The sequence below is a fragment of the Oncorhynchus tshawytscha genome, linkage group LG05 (assembly GCF_018296145.1).
Source record: "Oncorhynchus tshawytscha isolate Ot180627B linkage group LG05, Otsh_v2.0, whole genome shotgun sequence".
NCBI classification, from domain to species: domain Eukaryota; kingdom Metazoa; phylum Chordata; class Actinopteri; order Salmoniformes; family Salmonidae; genus Oncorhynchus; species Oncorhynchus tshawytscha.
In genome coordinates this window covers 46,564,380-46,588,786 of record NC_056433.1, presented here as the reverse complement: position 1 = coordinate 46,588,786, position 24,407 = coordinate 46,564,380, and the positions used below count along the sequence as shown (strand labels likewise).

Here is a 24,407-nt window from a genome sequence, read left to right as displayed (position 1 = left end):
GTTTTTATATACATTTTTTTTCTCTTTCTCTCTCTGTTGCTCCCCCTCTCACTTTCTCTCACTCTCTCGTTCTCTGAATGTCCAAGAGAGCCCGGGCACAGTCAACAAAACCCTGCTTGTTCAAAAGGCACAGTGCAGCATTTCACACATCACTGGATTTTATGCTCCAAAAACGCTGTCAAAATTGGGGCTTTGTTAGACCCTGGCGTTTCCCATTTCAACGTTTAATGGCTGCCCATCTTCCTTCCATGAGCCCCTGTTGTCCCGTGCACAGACCCAGGGAGAGAAGTTGGAGATTTTCTGCGTCAAGTTTATGCATCAAAAGATTTTCATCTGTCTTTCCACAAAGGCTGCCATTCTCCCCATCTCTTTGTATATCATGATCTCTTTTTAGTCTGAGTTTGTTCTGCTTGACCTGCATGTCGGGGAATAGATTTCTTAGTTTAGCTGCGCGGGCCAGGGTGGTACTACCCTGGTGTAAAAATGCATTGGACCACATTGGCTGAAATGGTCTGAGGCTACTGAATATGAGCAGAGTTTCTGGGTGGTTCTTTTATGTACTAGCACACTTTTACAAACTATAAGAAATTATGTGAAATCCTTAGTGTGGTTATTCCTAGGCCATGAATTATAATGCATTGTGTATAATCTGCAGTAAGATTTCAAGTTAGTTAAAATTTTGTTGAGAAATATTCTCGCTCTCTCCTCTCCCTCCCCTCTCTCCCTATCCCGCCTCCCCCCTCTCTCTCTACACACCCCCACTCTCCCTCCTAGGATGGGCGTCTGCGTACCGGCGACCACATCCTGCGTATCGGGGAGACCCCCACGTGGGGCCTGGCCAGTGACCAGGTGGTCAAGGTGCTGCAGGGCTGCGGGAGCCGTGTGCGCATGCTCATCGCCCGTGACCCCTCGGGACAGCCCTCCACCTCTTTGCCGCCCCCTCCCCCGCCTGCCGCCAGTCCCGTCTCAGCCCTGCCCCCACTGCCTGGAGTCGGACCCCAGCGCAGGCTCAGCAGGACTGTAAGTGAGACTGGGAATGGGGGACACGTGCATGCAAACGTTCTCACCATGCACAGACCTCCTGTTGCCCCTGCCCGTCTCCTCGCACACCCACACACCAATTAAAAAGTGTGTTTTTGGGGCTCCAGAGTGGCGCAGCGGTCTAAGGCACTGCATCTCATCGCTAGAGGCGTCACTACACACCCTGGTTCTCTTCCGGGCTGTATCACAACCGGCCCTTGATTGGGAGTCCCATAGGGCAGCGCACAATTGGCCCAGCGTCGTTAACTGACTTGGGTAGTTAAATAAAAATGGCAACAAATCCACGTACCGTATAGCTGCTCTATGTCTTTGTCTGTTTCCCTATTTGTTCCAGCCCAACCTGGAGGGTTATGAGATCCATGAAGTGCCTCTGATGAAGGAGGAGGGCCAGAGCCTAGGCATCTCCATCATCGGTTACAATGCCTTTACCAGTGAAGGTAGGCTAATGCCCTATATCATGTTCACTTTTTGCCCCTAATCCTAGTCCCCTAACCCCTATTGCACTCAGATCTGTTATTTAATGTCACTCAATGCTTTGACACTGTGGTTGCAATGGATTGTTTTTTTTTGTTGTTGTCTTGTTGCTTTATTCCCCTCTCCATTTATCGCTCTTTCTCTCTACCCTTTCTCTCTCTCTGCTTTTTCTTGCTCACTGTGTGTCAGACGCGTTGGGAGTGTTTGTGAAGAATGTAGTTCCTGGGAGTGCAGCTGAGCAGAGCGGGAACATACGCATCCACGACAGGATCATAGCAGTGAGACCCGTAATCAGCTTTTAATGAGTGCCACCTTAATTAACCCTTACGTGTGCATGTGCACAGTGAGGGATAGTGGCCTTTCCACCCCTTCTTGAAATGTCCCAACACAGCACTTAACATCTGATTTAGATGATTAAATCTGAGTCAGGTTTGTTTGGGCATGGCTAACCAACAAAACCCATACTTCACAGTATAACACAACCATATCAGGCCTTTGTCAGGTTTCTATAGAAGAGTGTTCTCAATGACTTGAGTCATGTTGGCCTGTTCAATTATGTCAGATGAACGGGCTGAGGTAAGTACTTTTGGACTCTTCCATTGTGTCTGATGGATAGGGTGTAGTAAGTAATTTTGGACTGTTCCTTTGTCAGATGGATGGGGTGAGCCTGCAGGGCTTCACGAACCAGGAGGTTCTGGGGGTGATGAAGCAGACGGGCCAGATGGTCCACCTCACCCTGGCCAGGAAGATGGCCTCGCCCAGACCCTCACTGGAGAGGTCCCTGGACAAAGGTAAGGTCTATTCATCAGTCACCTGTGCGTGTGCGCATGAATGTGTGTCTATTACAAACGTGTCACTACCCCTTCTATAGCACTGTACCCTAAATCCACTAACTTCATAGAAACTATGGGCATTTCCCTTAGCGAAGTCACCAGAAATGCCAACTTCACCTTCCTAACTCCTGTCCTGGGGATCGTCCCGAATGGCACCCTATTCCCTACAGTGCCTTCAGAAAGAATTCCTACCCCTTGACCTATTCCACATTTTGTTGTCTTACAACCTGAATTCAAAATGGATTAAATATTTTTTTTTCTCTCACCCATCTACACACAATACCCCATAATGTCAAAGTGAAAACAAGTTTTTAGACATTTTTGCAAATGTATTAAAAACTAATGACAGAAATATATCTAATTTACATAAGTAGTCACACCCCTGAGTCAATACATGTTAGAATCCTCTTTGGCAGCAATTACAGCTGTGGGTCATTCAGTCTAAGAGCTTTGCACACCTGGATTGTACAATATTTGCACATTATCCTTTTAATTTTTTTTCAAGCTCTGTCATGTTGGTTGTTGATCATTTATTGACAGCCATTCAAGTCTTGCATTGATTTTCAAGCCGATTTAAGTCTACTGTAACTGGCCACTCCGGAACATGCAATGTCGTCTGTGTAAGCAACGACAGTGAATATTTGGCCTTGTGTTTTAGCTTGTGTACATCTGAAAGGTGAATTCCTCTCCCAGTGTCTGTTGGAAAGCAGACTGAAACAGGCTTTCTTCTAGGATTCTGCCTGTGCTTAGCTCTATTCAGTGTCTTTTTATCCTAAAAAAGCTCCATAGTCCTTGCCGATGACAAGCATACCAATAACATTGGTATGCTTGAGTGGTACTCCGTTATGTGTTGTTAGGTTTGTCCCAAATATAACACTTAGTATTGTATTTTCTCCCCAATTTTGTGTTATCCAATTGGTAGTTACAGTCTTGTCTCATCGCTGCAACTCCCGTACGGACTCGGGAGAGGCGAAAGTCGGGAGCCCTGCCTCCCCCGAAACCCAACCAAGATGCACTGCTTCTTGACACAATGCCCACTTAACCCGTAAGCCAGTCGCACCAATGTGTCGGAGGAAACGCTGTACACCTGGCGACTGTGTCAGCGTGCACTGCGCTTGGCCCGCCACAGGAGTTGCTAGTGCGCGATGGGACATCCCTATAGGCCAAACCCTCCCCTAACCCGGATGACACTGGGCCAATTGTGCACTGCCCCATGGGTATCCCGGTCGCGGCCGACTGCGACAGAGCCTGGACTCTAACCCAGAATCTATAGTGGCACAGCTAGCACTGCGATGCAGGGCCTTAGACCACTGTGCTGCTCGGGAGGCCCCAACACTTTGTATTTAGGACATAAAGTTAATTTCTTTGCCATATTTTTTTTGTAGTTTTACTGTATTGTGGAATAACTAGTTAGTATTGTAGAATAACTACGTTGTTGATCCATCCTCAGTTTTCTCCTATCAGAAGCCATTAAACTATTAAACTGTAACGGTTTTAAAGTCACCATGAGGCCAATGGTGAAATCCCTGAGTGGTTTACTTCCTCTCCAGCAACTGTTAGTAGTGACTGGGTGTACTGATACACCATCCAAAGTGTAATTAATAACTTCACCATGCTCAAAGGGATAAAATACGTCTTACGCAAAAACTTAAAAAGCTTCTTAAGGGGAAAAAAAATTGAAATTCATAAGTGCAATTCCTTAACAGTATCTTAAGATCGTAAGAAAATCATTCAAACTTACGAATCTTATGAAGCTGTTTGTTGCTAGGCAACAGTTAGCTATCTAGCTAGCAATCGCGTTAGAACAGTAATCTCAGAAAGAAATATGCTGAAACATGTTATTGTGTTTAAAATAATGAATACTGAAACTTTAAGGTGTTAAGTTAGAGTGAATTTAATATGTTCAATTGATTTCAGGAGTTTTTTATTCTCTCACTGCCCCGAGTTTAAGATGAGGTTTAGCTATCTTGGAATTTATAACAGGACTTTATTTTCAAGAATCTAAGTTCTTAACTTTTTGCTTAAGGAGAAACATAAGAAATGGCACAATAACATTAACAAGAACCTTTTGAGCAATAGCAACTTTGCTTAACTTTCTTCTTAAGTCTATAGTTAAGGGGGAGAAGTAAGTTGAGAAGAAATTCCTTAAGGTTTTGTGAATCTGGGCCCTGCTCTTTGTGGTTGAATCTGTGTTTGAAATGAACTGCTCGACTGAGGGACCTTACAATTACCTGTATGTGTTGGGTACAGAGATGAGGTAGTCATGAAAAAAAAAACATTGTGTAAAACACTTATTGCATCCAGAGTGAGTCCATGAAACTTATTGAGTTGTTCAGCACTTATTTAGGCTTGCCATAACAAAATGGTTGAATACTTAATGACTCAAGTCATTCATTTCAGCTTTGCATTTGTAATATATATATATATGTTTTTTATGTCTAAAAACATAATACACCTTTGACATTATGGAGTATTGTGTGTAAGCTAGTGAGAGAGAATCTCAATTTAAATAATTTAAAATTCGGGCTGTAACCCAACACAATGTGGAAGAAGTCGAGGGGTGTGAATACTTTGCGTAGGCATTTAATAGGGAATATGGTGCCGTTTGGGACATGACCCTGTACAATAAGTTCATACTCCTTCCGGCCATTTCCAATTACCATCCAGCATCACAGGGGAAGATTGCGATAAGGAATGTGTTTACTTGCTGTAATTTCCAAAAAGTATCTCGTCGGCAAAGCGTCCCAAGATCTATGACCTAATTTCCTGCGACTTCTACGAGTCCGTGTCCGGTACTATAGGTCAGCCGAGCGGTGCGAGAGGTGATTTAGAAGAGCAAGTTAAGCCACAGTGGGATTCTTATCTCTCCTGGACTGTTGTTTCATTACACCAGTGGGGGGAAAGGCATACAGTGCTAACTGAACACTGTTAGCGTTGTAAATGTAGTGCTCCATTCTATGTACACTAGTGTTGGGCGGCATCCAGATTTTCATACGCTATTGATGCCTTTCAAAATCTTACTGACTATTTCAAAATACCCCGCTGGACGGTATACTGCCCATGCCCCCACACACACACACTGACCTTCTGTCATGTAGTCCACTTGACTTGTGTAGTACTTGGAGGGTGTAGCATACAGTGCCTTCAGAAGGTATTCACACCCCTTTGTTCACATTTTGTTGTGTTACAGACTGAATATAAAATTGATTTAAATTGAGAATTTTTTTTTGCCCTCACCCAGAAGTCCCATAATGTCAAAGTAGAATTTTGTTTTTAGAATTCTTTTCAAATTAGTAAAAGCTGAAATGTGTTTTAGTCAATAAGTAGTCAACACCTTTTGTTATGGCAAGCCTAAATAAGTTCAGGAGTCAAAGTTGCATGGTCTCGCTCTGTGTGCAATAATAGTGTTTATCATGATTTTTGAAGGACTACCTCATCTCTTCACCCCACACCTACAATTATCTTTAAGGTCCCTCAGTCAAGCAGTGAAATTCAAACACCGATTTAACCACAAAGACCAGGGAGGTTTTCCAATGCCTCACAAAGAAGGGCACCTATTGGTAGATGGGCCAAGTTATTCATTACACTTTGAATATCAATACACCCAGAAACTACAGATATAGGCCTCCTCCCTAACTCCGTTGCCGGAGAGGAAGAGACTCACTCAGGGATTTCACCATGAGACCAAATGGTGACTTTAAAACCGTATGACAACATTGTAGTTACTCTACAATAATAACTTAATTGACAGATTGAAAAGAAGGGATTTAATAATATTCCATAGCAGCGCTAAAGTCACTGCAAAAAATGTGGCAAAGCAATTCACTTTTTGTCCTGAATACAAAGTGTTGTGTTCTATTGGATTTGCCCCCAAACATATTACTGAATTACCACTCCATGTTTTCAAGCATAGTGGTGGCTGTGTCATGTTATGAGTGCTTTTAAACGGTAAGGACTTGGTGTTTTTCAGGATAAATAATGTGCGGAATGGAGCTACGCATAGGCAAAAAAAATCCTAGAGGAAAACCTGGTTGAGTTTACGTTCCACCGGACACTGGGAGATGAATTCACCTTTCTGCAGGACAATAACCTTAAGCACAAGGCCAAATCTACACTGTAATTGCTTAACCGAGAAGACGGTGGATGTGGCCGAGTTGCAGTTTTGACTTGGATCTACTTGAAAAATCTATGGCAAGACATAAATTGTTTTCTAGCCATAATTTACAACCAAATTGACAGAGCTTGAAGAATTTAAAAAAGAATAATGGGCAAATGTACAATACAGGTGTGGAAAGCTCTTAGACTTACCGAGAAAGACTCACAGCTGTAATCGCTGCCAAAGGTGCTTCTACAAAGTATAGACTCGGGTGTGAATACTTAAGTAAATAAGAGATTTCTGTATTTCCTTTTCAATAATTGTGCGATCATTTCTAAAAACATGTTTTAATTTTTTCATGGGATGTTGTGTGTAGATGGGACGGACGATTTGATCAATTTTAAATTCAGGCTGTAACACAACAAAATGTGGAAAAAGTCAAGGGGCATGAATACTTTCTGAAGGCAATGTATACTGGACCGGGAACAGAAATGATTGGCGAGGACACTCCGCTAAAAATATTCCCCCAGGTCGCATATCTAGGATGAAGTAACTAAAGCACTGTGAACAGTGAACTTATACCACTTCCTCTCAGGCCATCCAAGCTGAAACTGGATTTTTTTCTCCAAAAGCCCACAACCAGATTTCTTCTGAAAACGTGTATTGTTGGCAGTGTGTGTAATGTCGTTGAATGTGATCGCACTCACGTGCACACACAGTGATTGAGTGTTAATTTGTGCAAGGCCTGGCTCAAATTGACCACAAATATCCCCAACACATGTCTTTCCAACCAGCCTTGTGTTCTGACCAGTATGGCTGTTTTGTCTGGCTGCTAGTGTTTCATTTGATATGTCAGAACTGCACCACAGATGACTAAATAAACAGATACGTGTGTGTGTGTGTGTGTGTGTTGTAGTCCAGAGAGAGCCGTCCCGTGTGTCTCTGAAGAGGTCTGCAGAGATCAAAGCTCGGTCATCAGACCTGCAGAGGGCCTCCAGCGTGGCCTCCAGCGTGGCCCCCCTACCGGAGCCCACTGAGACACTTCTGATGAGCACCAGCAGAACACAGCTGGCCAGTGGTGAGCTCATCCAGCTGTCAGTCTGTCCATTCATTAATCTAGCCATCCGTCTCTCTCTCTCTCTCTCTCTCTCTCATTCTGTCACCTCATCCTCTCAGTGCCTGGGTCGGGTCAGATCAAAGAACAACAACAACACACACATGCCTCATTACTCTGTAGACGCAGTCCCAGTCAGTCATCTGTTGTCTAGAGGGAGGCAGCTGTCACTTACACACACTGCGTCAACACAGCGCTGCTAGCTGACTGTTGGATTGTTGGCCACTAGGGGTCAACATCCCGGTCAACTGTTACAATGTCAGCTAACCAGGTAATGTGTACCTGTTGCACGTTAGTGACAGAAGTCACGGCGAACAAATATTGCTTGTTCAGATGAGGGGATCACTTTCCTTCTCTTTTATAATTCTCCCCCCATCGGTGGTCTGGCTCCCCCCACCCTCTTTTTAAACAGTCAGTCACTACATAAGCACTGGAACCTGATCCTGTATTACATCCCCTCCCCTCTCTCTGGGTCCGGGTCATCGGCTGGCCACGCAGTCATTCAAACCCAACCATTCCATCCCCGTACCCCCCTCTTTCATAAGCCTCCACAGCAGGCTTGTTGGGCACTGTTACAGACATGCTACACATCCACCCTGCAAGATATCCATATCAAGAAAGGCGAGAAGGGGAAGAGAGGGGGTAACGGAATAGCAGGAGGCTTGAGCTGGGTACAGGAGGAAGAGAGGGGGTAACGGAATAGCAGGAGGCTAGAGCTGGGTACATGGTGAAGAGTGTGTGTGGTACAGGGGTGCTCATGTTACACATGGCCCTAATGAATCCTGACAAGACCCTTTACCTGCCAAATCTCCAAAATAAAGTATTCTGTTGCCCAGGGGAACCAATACAAGCCCCATGGACAACAATGCCGGCCTGTCAAGGGCTTATTTCCGTGTGTCTGTGTCTGCATTTTGCATACATGCGTTTGTCTTTTGCAAAATCAAAACACCTTTTGTTTGGAATCTACAGTCATTTTGTTGTTGTATAATTATTAGGGATCTAATCAGTGACATACTCATTAGGCATGACTGTTTGACCGTGGTTGACACGTGATTTGGGCAAAGAGAGAAGGTTTAAGATAATTGTCCCTATTTAAAGATGATTGCTTTGGTAGTATCACCTGAAGGAGAACTACCATAGACATGGGATATGTCCCAAATCGGTGGCATGTAGCATAGTGGTTAGAGCGTTGGGCCAGTAACCGAAAGGATGCTAGATCGAATCCCCGAGCTGACAAGGTACAGATCTGTCATTCTGCCCCTGAACAAGGCAGTTAACCCACTGTTCCAAGGCCGTCATTGTAAATAAGAATTTGTTCTTAACTGACGTGCCTAGTTAAATAAAGAAAATGGGGAGAAAAAAATGGGACCCTATTCCCTATGAACTTATGGACCCTGGTCAGAAGTAGTGTACTATAAAGGGAATATGGTGCCATTTGGGCTCCAGCCATACTTTATTTTAATAAGAGTCATTGAAAGTTGAAGATGTTAGAAACGGATTCTTGTCCAGTCCACTGTGTTGTGATCTGGGCTTTTGTTGTTTTGCTGTAGTTCAGTGTAGCGTCACGAGACCTGTTAATGGATGCCTGAACCGTCAACGTTCACAGTACATTACACTACACGCTTGCAAAGGCAATATTTTATGGTAGCGCCACTGTGCCAGTAACTCGACAGTAACCCAACACTTGAACCAGGCTGATTGTGCTTGTCCAACCTAGCGCCAACACTCATTTGTTCTCGGTCTCTCCCTTTTCTCATTCCCCCCCCTCCCCTTTGCTAAACGACTGAAACGCAATGTAAGTTTTTAGGTTCTGTCTGTGTGTGCTCTCCTCTCCACTGCCTGGCCAACAGATGTTCCTTCCCTTTCTCAACATCCCAAAACGGTGTATTATTGTATTTATTTAGTGAAACGTTGGAGCGTAATTTACGCTGTGTCGGCGAGGGGTTAGCGACGCTAATTTAATCAGGCTCATGTCACAGGTCTTTGGGTTTTATGCACCGGGCAGAGAGAGAGGGGCACGCGACCCGCAGCTCAAAGGGGGGATTGTGCTCGGTTCAGAGGCGCTAGTACGCTCTCTGAATGTTGAGGAGTTTCTCTTTACATCTATACACTGGTCATGAACACAACATATCTCCCTCCTCGACATCCTGCTGCTGAATTTGTTTATTTATTACCCCCCCAGGTTTGTTATAAAGAGGCTGTTTCTCAGAGAGTACCCTATTCCCTACAAAGTGCACTACTTTTGGCGCACTATATAGTAGCATTTGGGGCAGAACCCTTACGGTACAGTTCTGGGGTACAGTTAATTTGCTTGGACTCTGAGCTACTTGTGATCCAGGAAGAGATCTTTGTCCCAAGTTTGATTTCTCACCGTGTCAAGTCTAACAGTCATGTTGACTTGGAGACCATTTTAATTTTTTTTGTATTCCTCTGTGTTTAACATTTCAGTTGTTGGTGCTATCTAAGTGGAGGGAATGAGTGTCTCACTCACGCTAGGACAGGCCATTTCTACTGAGGCGCGCACCACACACACACACACACACACACACACACACACACACACACACACACGTGCGCACGCATTGCACTGCACCGCATGCGCACAGAATTGTTTTCAACCTTGAATCAATCTCGTTGGATTAATTTCAGATGGTGAAATCTCACTCAAAAAAGACTCATCACAAATATTTGACTACTTTAGCAGTGTCATCGTATTTCCAGGCACTACAGTGTAATTTTGACTAAACCGTAGTTAGCCTCGTCATAGTCATGTAATTTTAATGGATACACCACAGACTGTGGAAATGGAATAGGATGAAGTGGAACACATAGTAGAGTATGTTTGATAGTGGGCAACACGTAAAACCACGTCTTCAACCGGCCATCGTAAGGTCACTCTCAATTCACTCAAATGCACGAATCACCTAGTTATTTTGCAGCCTGGGTGCCAGTCTTTCTGCTCTTGCCAACTCCTTTTGGAATTGTCGTGTTTGGCTTGACAATGGCGTAGGCAAAAGCACAAACATATCTGGGACCAGGCTAGCTCTTTTTACAGAGACACACACAAACCTCAACCTAATGCCCCTTCCCTGCACCCCAATGTCCCAATACATGCGTCTCTTGAAGGTACTTATGCCACAGTTATTAACGTTCCTCCTAGGGTCAACACTGTCGCTGTGTCTTTCAGCTATGGAGGGAGTCTCTCTGTCTGAGCTGAAGCTAAGGGCCAAATGGGAGCAGGCCCTGGGGCCAGAGTACGACGTTCTGGTAAGCAGTTCGTTAGGCGGAATAAGCACTGTTGGTGGCTTTTATCTGCTGCCACATGAGACTGGATCAAGCCATAGTGTCTACATTGTCATGGAAGGAATTATATAGTGCCATTGTTTGTGTCCTTCCCAGGTGGTTGAACTGGACCCTGTCATCGAAGATGACGCTGAGCTACAGAAGTACTCGAAGGTTACGACCGGTTATACGCTCAAAATGAAGGCTAATGCCACACAGTTCCCCTTATTAAAAACCTCCACAGTTCTCCAAGGCCTAATAAAGTATTCTATTATTTTCTAGCTTCTTCCCATCCACACCATGCGTCTGGGGGTCGAGTTGGACTCGTTCGACGGCCACCACTACGTCTCTTCTGTGGCCCCTGAAGGCCCTGTGGCCAAACACGGGCTCCTGAGACCAGAGGACGAACTACTGGAGGTACTGTACTGGCAGGCATTACTGTCTCCCATCAACACACACGTCTGATAACACACACACACACTAGCACTTAGGGCAACATTTTCCTTGTCCAAATCAATTGAGGGAGGGGGAAAGGGAAGGTAGAGCGGGAGGGGAGAGAGAGAGTGAGAGGCAGGCAGGAGAGGGAGGGAGGAGAGAGAGGGAGACTTTGTACTACACCCTACCTATCCCCTCTTCCTGCACCCCTCCCTGGCACAGCTTGGTGCTGCTTCACCACTGTGCCCTCAGCCTGATGCTGTTGGCAGTCCTGACATAAGCAGAGGCAACCACCATGGCACAGGAGGGGGAAATCCTGGCTTCAGAGGGGAGGAGAGCCAAATCCATGGATTAAAATGCCTGGTTTTGACACAACTAGAACCCTCTGTACTAGTATAGCGCGATCTACACCTGCGTTTTTCAAGCGTGTCTGTGAATTGAACGCAAGTCTCCCAGTAACACCGGAGGGTTGGCCTGGTCTCCCCACATTGCTGGGCAAATGGCACGTACAGTAGCAGCCATCGCCAGGCTCTCCAGCCTCTCCCGTGCAACCCATTCCATTAAACATCAATCAAGTAGCCCAGCGGCTCACTGAGTCCCCCTCCATGAGAAATGTGCCATACCTCTGGGGAGGCCCCTCTGATCAGCACACACACACAGGCGAGAGCACAAACACCCAAAGGCGTGTGTACGAACGCACAGAGGTGCACAGACGAACATACACCTACAATACACTCCCACACCTCCTTTGGGCTCTTACACCTCTGTTGGTTCACTTCATTACTAGAGAACCTTTGTTGGGGGGTGTTTTGAAGTCACAAATGGACTCCATTCATTCCAGCCATAAACTGTTCATTAGCTTCATGTCTTATCTTCCCTTGTGAAAGCAGAGCATAAGACGTTGTCTTAAGTTCACCAACATATACACAGTGGGCTGTGTATTTACTCAGTGTGTGTGTGTGCACGCTCTGCAGGTGAATGTAGTGCTTCTCTGTGTGTCTGCCTATTGCGAGGTGTGTGTGTGTGCCATCTTAAGTGAATATCATGTACAATGCACGTTTACTTAGGAAAGGTTGTGTGTGTGTGTGTGTGTGTCCAGGTGAACGGGGTGCAGCTGTACGGTAAGTCGAGGCGCGAGGCGGTGGCGTTCCTGCGTGAGGTTCCCCCTCCCTTCACCCTGGTGTGCTGCAGACACCTGACAGAGGACGACTCGGACTATCAACCAGACCGCCAAGACGAGTGGCGGTCGCCCAGCCCTGCCGCCAGCTTGTCTGAGGTCAGCACGCACACATACACAGGAACACTCACACACACTCCCAACTCAACACACACACAAATGATAGTCTTTGTCCTCCTGTGTTCTTCTAATCTAGCTTGAAACCAAGCTGTCCTCTGTGTTGATAAGTCAGGCCTACCTCCGGGACAATGACAGTGAACAACTTCCGGTAGGCTACTTCGTAACTTCTCCTCAAAATGCTGACTCATGCTGTATCGTACGACTCATAGACAATGACAGAGACCAGGATAGGTTGGCGTCACTGTTGTAGCACTACAATACCCACGATGCTCTGCACACCATATCATGTTCCTGAAGCTGACATTATGGTGTCAAAATGTGTGTATCCTCTCGTCCACCCACCAGGACCACGTGACCCTGCAGGAGGTGTCGGATGAGGAGCCGGAGGAGCCAGCGCCCACGTACCCCAGCCACCAGGAGGAGATGCAGCAGGGGAGGAGAGGGGAAGAGGAGGAGGATGAAGAGGGAGAACTGGCTCTGTGGTCCGCGGACATTCAGTTGTTGGAGCTGGAGAAGGGAGAGAGAGGCCTGGGCTTCAGCATCCTAGACTACCAGGTAGGGAGTTGCCGCTGTACCTTCTCAGCCCCTCGCACTCCTCTTCTCTCTACATCTCTCCAACTGTACCTCCTCTTCTCTCTTTCTTTCCTGGTTCTTTCTCCCCTTTCCCTCTCCTCCCTCCCCTAACTCCTCTCTACTGTCAGCTCTCCCTCTCTTCCTTTAATTTGGGAAGGAATGTGAACTGTAGAAGGGAGAACATGAGAGCCTGATCTCCATACCAACATCGGTGACCCCTGCAAAGGGCTCTGCAGAAAAATTGATAGATTAATTAATGACGAGGCTTCGGGTGATGAAGGGCGGATGAGCACCGGTGAGGGTGCGAGCTCCAAGGGACTGTTTGAGGTCCCATCTGTGACCGGAGTGGGCTTTGGAAGGAGTGGGCTAAAGCAAAGTAAATCCTAGGTTGTATTCATTAGAGCACACGGTAGCACAGCGTTGTGCAACAGAAACCGAAAACAAGCGTTATATTATTGGACCACGCCTTTGTATTCTCTCACCGTTTGTTTTTCTTCTTCCCTTCGGTGCCTAATGAATACGACCCAGACCAAAGCCCAGTGGTGGATAAAGTACTCAATTGTCATACTTGAGTAAAAGTTAGATACCTTAATAGAAAATGACTAGTAAAAGTGAGTCACCCTGTAAAATACTACTTGAGTAAAAGTCTCTAAAAGTCTCTTTTCACCTGTCGTCCGATCACAGAAGGGAAGTGAAACGTGCATGGCAGTGTCACAAGCCATCGGGTTGAGGACAACAAAATGAAACGGTCTGTAGTTGGGCTTGGCAAGGTGCCGCGGTGTTACCTGGAGCCGGGCCAAACCCAGACATCACACCCATCAGAGCCAGGCACCCAGCTGCGGTGTGTTTCACTGTGACTGGAGAGAATATGAACTGTAATTAATAAGGCCCTAACCACAGGCAGTATGCACATTAGAACTGTAAATGCACTAGGATCACTACATTAGATCTTTGGGTGCTGTTCATTCAAAACCTGATTACCAAGTGTCCTTGATAAGTCATCTTTTCATTATAACAAAACGTAATTAAAACATACTGTTAATATAAATATAATAAAAATGTGCCTCCGGTGTGAAACAAAGAACTGGCCAATAAGCTCTCTCAAAGGCAAGGGAAGAAACCCCAGACTCTGTATATCGACGCATAGGCACTTTAACTCTACCTACATGTACATATTTACCTCAGTTACCTCGACTAACCGGTTCCCCTGCACATTGACTCTGTACCGGTACCCCCTGTATATAGACTCGCTACTGTTATTTCACTGCTGCTTTTTCCCCCCCTCTATTTTTTACTAAACACTTATTTTTTTCTGACTTCCTGTTTTGATTTCAACTCAGGATTTTGCCTGCCAATATGAGTTCTGTTGTACTCAGACATCATTCAAACAGTTTTAGAAACGTCAGTGTTTTCTATCCAATACTAATAATAATAATAATATGCAAATATTAGCAACTAGGACTGAGGAGCAGGCCATTTTGATATGGGCACCTTTCATCCAAGCTATTCAATACTGCCCCTGCAGCCATAAAAAGTTAAGATTATCTCTACCACTCCTGCTATCGCTAGAGAGTTGAAAACAGCAGGTCTGGGACAGGTAGCACGTCCGGTGAACAGGTCAGGATTCCGTAGCCGCAGGCAGAACAGTTGAAACTGGAGCAGCCTGAGACAAGGCCGAGTATAGCCCACAAAGATCTCCACCACGGCACAACCCAAGGGGGGCGCCAACCCAGACAGGAAGATCACGTCAGTGACTCAACCCACTCAAGTGACGCACCCCTCCTAGGGATGGCATGAAAGAGCACCAGTAAGCCAGTGACTCAGCCCCTGTAATAGGTTTAGAGGCAGAGAATCCCAGTGGAAATAGGGGAACCGGCCAGGCAGAAACAGCAAGGGCGGTTTCATTGCTCCAGAGCCTTTCCGTTCACCTTCACACTCCTGGGCCAGACTACACTCTATCATATGACCCACTGAAGAGATGAGTCTTCTGTAAAGACCTAAAGGTTGAGACCGAGTCTGCGTCTCTCACATGGGTAGGCAGACCATTCCATAAAAATGGAGCTCTACAGGAGAAAGCCCTGCCTCCAGCTGTTTGCTTAGAAATTCTAGGGACAGTAAGGAGGCCTGCGTCTTGTGACCGTAGCGTACGTATGTACGGCAGGACCAAATCAGAAAGATGGGTAGGAGCAAACCCATGTAATGCTTTTTAGGTTAGCAGTAAAACCTTGAAATCACCCCTTGCCTTAACAGGAAGCCAGTTTAGGGAGGCTATAGCACTGGAGTAATATGATCAAATAATTTTTTGAGCATGTCTGCGATACGGGAGTTGGCCACATCCCGTTGTGAGAAATGGAATGACTATTTGAAATAGAACTTATGGTTACTTCAGTAACCCCGGTTCTTTGATAGAGTGAGATGTCTCATCGCTGCATTTCCCAGCTCGCAAGAGCGCAAGGAAGAGATGTGCCTGAAAATGACCAGTGGGGGGGCGAGTGGTGCCTTATAACGAGGGAGGGGCTCCCCTAATTTGCCACTCGACCTGTCTGTCTTCACCAGACATTGTGTGATTGGGCCTTCCCAGTTGTGATCTGTCTATCAGCGAATCCCAATGTGAGACATCCAACTCTATTATCAGAGAACCGGGGTTACGGAAGTAACCCTAAGCTATAAGCCCCCTTGTGTTTCAGCGTAACTGTATCCTAGGGCCTTAAATCCTTAAATATAGGCATAGCTTCACCTCTAGGACCTTATTCACTTCCTATCCTTCTCTCCCTCTCCTCCATCCCTATATCGGCCAGCTGAGCCCTCACTCTCGATACCACTCTGCCTGCCTGCCTGTCTGTCTGAAAGTGCCGATGTTTGTGTATATGTGCGCTAGTGCTGAGCTATTTAACCAACGTTTTGGAAATGTTTTTTTTTTTTTAGACTGTTGTCTTGACATCTGTTCAATTACTTGAATTCCATGTTCTTTTTTTTCTGGGAGCTTAATGCGCAAATCGCAAAGTTTCTCGAGGTAAATCAGATCCAGCGTGAACTGTGTAATGTAGTAGGGAGTTGTAGTTTCCAACAGATCAATATTTGACATAGTTTAGCGCATACAATGGGGTAATGAACTACAATGACCATAATCAATTGCACATCTACTTGTCCGGTCTGTGTTCTCTTTAACGACTGCTACGGAAAGGAGAAGATTATGAGATTGTAAGGGGATGTAGAGTGCCGCTATCTCTTCCTGAAAATACATGATCTAAGTGATTTGATAGTTGGTATTCAGCAGTCATAAATGTATGCCTTATTTACTTTGAAGACCTACAAAATAGGAATTTTGTCCGACAGCAGCTCTATAGAGATGAGATGACTTGGAATGAAATAATGAAGTCAACAAATAAGGCATACTGTGATGGTGATTAAGTGATAAGCAGTACTGGGCGGTCACTACCATCATGGGACTTGTATTAATTGTTTTGTTCTGCATTACAGCATTCAACTCAAATAATGCATAGCGCATATAAAGGTTACATTTTTTAAAACTTTTTATCCTAAAACCTATTTCTATTTTAAATTATCGAACCTGAAATCGAACCAACCTCAAAAAGCACCAATCGCCCAGCGCTACCGTGCGGGAAAGTGGACCGCTAATGTATAGGTGAGGGGAATAGAAAGAGAAGTGGTCATTTGGTTTAAGAACAGGCCCAAAGTGGTGGTTCACATGATTCTAAGATAAGCTACCACATCACTGCATATACTTATTAAATAATTAATTGTTTTTAGTTCCCACCATAACGAATAGGAATGAGAGGGAGTTTTGGCCATAGAAAAGAACATAAGTGTTATCGTACCACTGCTACATAGTTGAAGTAAGTGTCTGTCTTGCCTTATCGCTCTCTGTCTCTCTTTCACTCTCTCTTCTAATCCGTCTCTCGCTACAAGCCGAGGCAGTCTGCCCTGGGCGAGAGTGAATTGATTTTTTGCGGGGGGCGCACCTACGTGTCTCCGGTAGAGGCTTTGGGCTGATGAGACTGAATGGGATCCAGTGCACTATTCAGTCTGCATCGCTACTGCCTGTAGACATACTCTGGGCGCTAGTCTTCTGTACTGCATGCCCTGGCTGGCTGGCTGCTAAGTGAATGCTGGGGTCAACAGTCCACATGCACTATCTCAAGAAATATACAGCACGATACATTCAAAACACCCATAGGACAATCGTATAGTTACTAATAATAAAGTTTTGTAGTACTACTGGTTTACATTTATAAACGGCCCGTGTTTGATCTATCAATGTTACTGATTGGCAGGAGAGTACACACACCTGGTTCTTCAGGTAGAGCAGGGAAAAGGATGGAGACCAGCAGGACCGTGGTCCTTCTAGAATCGGAGCTGTGTACTCCCTTGTTTAGACAGTGTCTGTTCCTTCTCTCCTCTTTTCATTTTTCAAGTAATGTATCCAAGGGTTCAGACCAGAGGGTTATGCTACAAAGCCGGATCAGAGTTAGCCAGCTAACTTGCCTAAATATTCTGTTTTTTAATTTTTTTATACAAAAAAATGTAGGCTTGAAATCGGCATTGTCTAATTGAATCAGCATTGTCTAATTGAATCAGCATTGTCTAATTGAATCAGCATTGTCTAATTGAATCAGCATTGTCTAATTGAATCAGCATTGTCTAATTGAATCAGCATTGTCTAATTGAATCAGCATTGTCTAATTGAATCAGCATTGTCTAATTGAATCAGCATTGTCTAATTGAATCAGCATTGTCTAATTGAATCGGCAAACAAAACAAAAAAAGATAAATGTTTAGCTTATTTAATTTACCCCCAAAAACAATAGTTTTTATTTTTGCGTATCAAAGTTAGATAGCTAACTAATTGATCATGCTCTGTAGTATACCCCTCTGGTTTCCCAGAACTGAAGCAGACCGCCTCGGCGGTCACTGTCGCTAGTTATGCTATACATCACTTCATTATTTACATGTATGAAATGGACGACATCATATCATATGGCGTTACAACACGGCCAGCGACAGCAGCCGCACGCTCTCGGGGTCATTAACTAGGAACATCCCGCCGGGAAGAGCTGCACGACCCGAATCAGACTGTCACACTAGTATTCATGTAACTGCGACAGCAAGCGGGTTTTTATATGTGAGACGCGTGACGGCCGTCATTATGAGTGATGGGCGAGGGGGGCTAATGATTGGGTGGGGGTGGGCTGTCGGTATCTCCTGTGTGTCTCCCATCTCCGGCACCCCTTAATGGAGATGAATGCTGACTTTTTGTGGTTTTCAAACTGTCTTTTGGTGGGGTGGACCCTGGCTTAGTTTCACTTCAGTGGGATCAGGTTTAACCCAGCTGTTCGTACGCTCCAGCCATTTAAAAGCAATTCTTCTTTTATTCTCCCCGGAGAGAGTTTGAAGAAAGCTGGCGTAATCCATGAATTCGTAGGATTTCTTTCTCTGTAAAGGATCTTGATTGAGGACCCTATGTGTGTCGTGTGTGTGTGTGTGTGTGTGTGTGTGTGTGTGTGTGTGTGTTCAGTGTCACTAGGTCCAACAGGGATCAAAGGGTAGCTTAGTGTTTTGATAACCTTTCACACACACTACTGTATTTGAGCCGAAACAACTGCTTGTCCTCATTGGCCTGTTCACCTCTAGTATACAATGGAGACATGTCTAAAGTTAACTTTTGTAAACCATTTCCAAAAAAGTGAAATAAGACTTAAGTTTCCTCTCCTTGTAGGCTGTGACCACAGTCAAATGTCTCAGAATGGCACCCTGTTCCCTATATAGTGCACTACTTTTCGCCTGAGCCCTATGGCCCCTAGTCAAAAATCGTGAGCTACATAGGGAGTAGGGTGCCACAGACATAATAAATGTACCTCAGACCTCCCTAAACCAATGGTTTGTTCAGTTTTCCTTGTCTCTATATAAATCACAGTGTGTGAGACAGTGTATTAGGTTACGTTCCCGATGCGGGGACAAATATACATTACCTACATGGCCAAAATAATTCACTGTGAGAAATAAGAAGCGGAAAACTCCGTCTGAAATGGAATCCATTTATAATTTTCGCCGGGCACTAGAAAAATAGCCTCACCTGCACATCAATAGAGCGTTTAGTTTGGCCAGGCAACGATTTAGCCGAGAAGCATAAATCATTCTCTGGAATGTATTTATTTGTTATTACTTATTTATTCCGTTGTCTGTAGCTACGGTAGGATCCGATCAAAGAAATGTTATTTAAGTGAGGGGCCCACTGGTAAATAGCTGAGCAAGTTGGATTGAATTGGATGACGGTGGACATTAAAGCACGTTGTTGACTGGAGAGCTACGTCACACACTGCAACGATGAACAGCAGTCTGCGCGGTGTTGGTCATGCTCAAGGTCCTAGGATCAGATAAGCAAGCCCCAAAAGCCTAACTTTAACCTTTTTTAGTAGGAGGATTAGATCTGATCCTGGACCTGTGGTTAGAGGCACCTGCTCTGTTATTTAGTGCGACTGTCGGTATGACACAGGTTCCCAGCATACACATAGCGGGGATGTTAAAGGACGAGGTGCATGTGTGTGTGTGTGTGTCTGTGCAATTGCAGTCTGTGTAAGAGAGTTAATTTACAGCCTTTGTCAGACCTGCATTGACCATGCTGCATCTGGGCCAGTGTGTTGTACTGGAACACTCCGCACTAAGATTTACTGCGTATGTAGACATCCCATAAATACTTGAATACATTAGGTCAACTACCACCGGTCACTATAGACCCCTACATATCATGTCCAAATATGCATGTCAAAATGCGTTCATTGACACAAACCGACTCACTTAAAAAAAAATATTTGTATGTTTAGCAACCCCCCCCCTGGTAAAATAAGGGATAAATAAATTAGGACTTTGAAGCAAAAGGTTTCATCTCAAACAACATTCTCACTTGACTTTATTCCCCTCTTACTACCCCTGACTTTGCTAATAACTTTTATTGAGGGAAAATGGACTTACTATCACTGTGATATGCGGTTGTCCCACCTAGTGATCTTAAGATGAATGCACTTGACTGTAAGTTGCTCTGAGTAAGAGCGTCTGCTAAAGGACTCGAATGTAAACAATCTTGCCAAGCACTGCAGTGAAAGGGTTAACTGGTATCCTAGCTAGCCGTTCCGCTAATCTTGTCTCAGTCACTGCTTGTGGCTTAGTCATCCACCACATACCAACCTGAGATTCTCAGCCCGTTTCAAACTCTTCGTTCTCCTCCAGAGACCAACCACGGAGGGAACAAAAAACAAACCCAGAGAGACAGTCCGGCTGAGATGGATGAGTAAGAGCGAGGTAGAGAGTCAAAGAGATGGATGGAGAGAGCGTGATAGAGAGAGGGGGGGTGGAGGAAGGCAGATGGATGTAGAGAGAGGGAGGGGGTGGATGTAGAGAGAGGGAGGGGGTAGATGGATGGAGAGCGAGGGTGGGGAGATGGATGGATGTATGGAGAGCGAGAGGGGGTGGATGAAGGCAGATGGATGGAGGAAGGCAGATGGATGGAGAGAGGGGGGTGGAGGAAGGCAGATGGATGAGATGGAGAAAGGCGGATGAAGGGATGGGGGATTTAGGAAGGCGACTGGATGGGGAGCGATGGGGGAAGGCAGATGGATGGAGAGGGGGGTGGAGGAAGGCAGATGGATGGAGAGAGGGGGTGGGGGAAAGGCAGATGGATGGAGAGAGGGGTGGAGGAAGGCAGACGGATGGAGAGAGGGGGTGGAGGAAGGCAGATGGATGGAGAGAGGGGGTGGAGGAAGGCAGACGGATGGAGAGAGAGGGGGTGGAGGAAGGCAGATGGATGGAGAGAGGGGGTGGAGGAAGGCAGACGGATGGAGAGAGGGGGTGGAGGAAGGCAGATGGATGGAGAGAGGGGGTGGAGGAAGGCAGACGGATGGAGAGAGGGGGTGGAGGAAGGCAGATGGATGGAGAGAGAGGGGGGGAGAGGAAGGCAGACGGATGGAGAGAGAGGGGGTGGAGGAAGGCAGACGGATGGAGAGAGAGGGGGTGGAGGAAGGCAGACGGATGGAGAGAGGGGGTGGAGGAAGGCAGACGGATGGAGAGAGAGGGGGGGATGGAGGAAGGCAGACGGATGGAGAGAGGGGTGTGGAGGAAGGCAGACGGATGAGATGGAGGGAAAACGGGGAGAGAGATTTAGGAAGGCAACTGGATGGAGAGAGAGGGGGGAAGGCAGACTGGATGGAAGGCAGACGGATGGAGAGAGGGGGTGGAGGAAGGCAGACGGATGGAGAGAGAGGGGTGGAGGAAGGCAGACGGATGGAGAGAGAGGGGGGGAGGAAGGCAGACGGATGGAGAGAGAGGGTGTGGAGGAAGGCAGACGGATGAGATGGAGGGAAGGGGGAGATTTAGGAAGGCAACTGGATGGAGAGAGAGGGGGGTGGAGGAAGGCAGACGGATGGAGAGAGAGGGGGGGTGGAGGAAGGCAGACGGATGGAGAGAGGGGGGTGGAGGAAGGCAGACGGATGGAGAGAGGGGGTGGAGGAAGGCAGACGGATGGAGAGAGGGGGGGGTGGAGGAAGGCAGATGGATGGAGAGAGAGGGGTGGAGGAAGGCAGACGGATGGAGAGAGAGGGGGATGGATGGAGATGAAGGCAGACGGATGGAGAGAGAGGGGGTGGAGGAAGGCAGACGGATGGAGAGAGAGGGGGTGGAGGAAGGCAGACGGATGGAGAGAGAGGGGGATGGAGGAGGAGGGGGTGGAGAAGGCAGACGGATGGAGAGAGAGGGGGTGGAGGAAGGCAGACGGATGGAGAGAGAGGGGTGGAGGAAGGCAGACGGATGGAGAGAGGGGGTGGAGGAAGGCAGACGGATGGAGAGAGAGGGGGTGGAGGAAGGCAGACGGATGGAGAGAGGGGGTGTGGAGGAAGGCAGACGGATGAGATGGAGGGAGGGGGATTTAGGAAGGCAACTGGATGGAGAGAGAGGGGGTGGAGGAAGGCAGACGGATGATGAGAGAGGGGGTGGAGGAAGGCAGACGGATGGAGAGAGAGGGGGGGAGGAAGGCAGACGGATGGAGAGAGGGGGTGGAGGAAGGCAGACAGATGGAGAGAGGGGGGGTGGAGGAAGGCAGACGGATGGAGAGAGAGGGGTGGAGGAAGGCAGACGGATGGAGAGAGGGGGGTGGAGGAAGGCAGACGGATGGAGAGTAGGGTGTTGGAGGAAGGCAGACGGATGGAGAGAGTAGGGGGTGGAGGAAGGCAGATGGATGGAGAGAGTGGGGGTGGAGGAAGGCAGATGGATGAGATGGAGGGAGGTGGATGGAGAGAGTGGGGGTGGAGGAAGGCAGATGGAGGAAGGTGGATGGAGAGGTGGGGAGAGAGGTGGAGGAAGGCAGATGGATGAGATGGAGGGAGGTGGATGGAGGGAGGGGTGATTTAGGAAGGCGACTGGATGGAGAGAGGGTGGAGGAAGGCAGATGGATGGAGAGAGAGGGGTGGAGGAAGGCAGATGGATGGAGAGAGAGGGTGGAGGAAGGCAGATGGATGGAGAGAGATGGGGGGCAGATGGATGAGATGGATGAGATGGAGGGGGATTTAGGAAGGCGACTGGATGGAGAGAGATGGGGGAAGGCAGATGGATGGAGAGAGGGGGTGGAGGAAGGCAGATTGATGGAGAGAGGGGGTGGAGGAAGGCAGATGGAGGGAGGGGAGATTTAGGAAGGCGACTGGATGGAGAGAGATGGGGGAAGGCAGATTGATGGAGAGAGGGGGTGGAGGAAGGCAGATTGATGGAGAGAGGGGGTGGAGGATGGCAGATGGATGGAGAGAGTGGGGGATGGATGAGATGGAGGGGGATTTAGGAAGGCGATGGATGGATGGAGAGAAGATGGGGAGAGAGATGGGGGAAGGCAGATGGATGGAGAGAGGGGTGGAGGAAGGCAGGCATATTAATAGAGGGGGTGGAGGAAGGCACATGGATGGAGAGAGAGAGGAGTGGATGGAGGAAGGCAGATGGATGGAGAGGGGAGGGGGGGGGGCAAGGCAGATGGATGGTGAGAGCAAGAGTTCCAGGAATTGCGTTGAGGGTGATTTGCAGAGGAGCTGAAGCGTCACTCATGCAGACAGACTGGCAGAATAGTAGTGGAGCAGACAGATGACTGGACGTTGGTAGTTCCAGATGGACTGTCTGTTAGTCTGACGCCATACCGCCCCACCACAAGGCCTGGCACACAGCAACAGCCTTGGCCTATTGCCGGTAGTCCTGGAGCCCTCTCTACAGCCACAAGCTAACATGGCTAACTAGCAGGTCTTGGCTGGGGGAAGATTAAGGAAGGGGTGAGTTATTCCCCCATACAATGCAAACCACAGTTGGGGTTGTGTAAAGGGTTGCTCTCTGTTGGAAGAGTTCTGGTTGCTCTCCTTGTTACTGAGATTATAAGATTATTACACTTGCCCGATCACGCTCATTTCCTGCTGTCAGTGAAAGATCTCTAGTGTCTAAGATCCGTAGTAGTCAGACCACCCAATATAAAGCAGTCTTCTCCTGTGGGGCCCTATTTTGACAACACAAATAAGCGGTTTTCAAGTCCAATGGGTCTGTGATAGCCAACTATGAATAATAGCCGATTGTTTGGGAGTAAGCTCAAACTGTTGGCCCTAAAATGTTCTCTGTTCGATCAGGAACCGAAAGTATTCGCCTCGAGTAGTTTATGGCGTCATGAAGTCTTGTGGCATTGTTATGTACACAGTAAAAACTTTCTGTAATGTAGCACACATTGTCTGGTAACAACTTTTACTGCAGAGAAAAGGGACAGTCATAGTGCGCGACCCAACGCCATAAGCCCACTGCTGGAGTTGTCATTTATTACATCACAAATGGCACCCTATTCCCTACATAGTGCTCTACTTTTGGCCAGAGCCACATTCTTTTGGGTAAGAACTGACCTCAAGGTTGTTACATGGAGAGCAGCTGTTCCCTTTACCAGAATCACCCCCCGACACCCCTTCAACCCGGTGAGACCCAATTTTATTAGAGCCTTAAATCTCCTCCACACTTGAGCAGAAACATAAATAAGGAATGACTATCTTATTTCAAGCTGACAGGCTTGGACGTTGGGCCCGTCTCTCTCGCTCCCCCTACTTTAAGAGCCACTCTGCTGACATCACCGGGCCTGTATGACGAGTGTGTGCGCGCGTCTGTGTTTTGTGAGCATGTTTGTGTGTGTAATGGGGGCGAGGCGAAGCGAGGTGAAACACGCTTGGCTGAAACTCCAGAGCTGGACAA

At 47.0% G+C, this 24,407-nt stretch overlaps 1 protein-coding gene across 9 annotated transcripts in view; it reads left to right on the top strand.

The window, feature by feature from the left end:
• patj (PATJ crumbs cell polarity complex component) overlaps positions 1-24,407 on the top strand; it is a 220,670-nt gene that overhangs the window by 22,824 nt on the left and 173,439 nt on the right. For 7 of the 9 annotated variants that reach the window (XM_042321983.1, XM_042321979.1, XM_042321984.1 and 4 more), the window contains exons 8-18: positions 775-1,020; positions 1,376-1,478; positions 1,705-1,802; positions 2,168-2,306; positions 7,361-7,522; positions 10,719-10,825; positions 10,958-11,014; positions 11,123-11,257; positions 12,375-12,551; positions 12,649-12,720; positions 12,918-13,127. In XM_042321983.1, the coding sequence (XP_042177917.1) occupies positions 775-1,020; positions 1,376-1,478; positions 1,705-1,802; positions 2,168-2,306; positions 7,361-7,522; positions 10,719-10,825; positions 10,958-11,014; positions 11,123-11,257; positions 12,375-12,551; positions 12,649-12,720; positions 12,918-13,127 (1,506 nt within the window). The remainder of the gene's footprint in view (positions 1-774; positions 1,021-1,375; positions 1,479-1,704; positions 1,803-2,167; positions 2,307-7,360; positions 7,523-10,718; positions 10,826-10,957; positions 11,015-11,122; positions 11,258-12,374; positions 12,552-12,648; positions 12,721-12,917; positions 13,128-24,407) is intronic. The other 2 variants (XM_042321981.1, XM_042321982.1) reach the window with 2 other exon arrangements.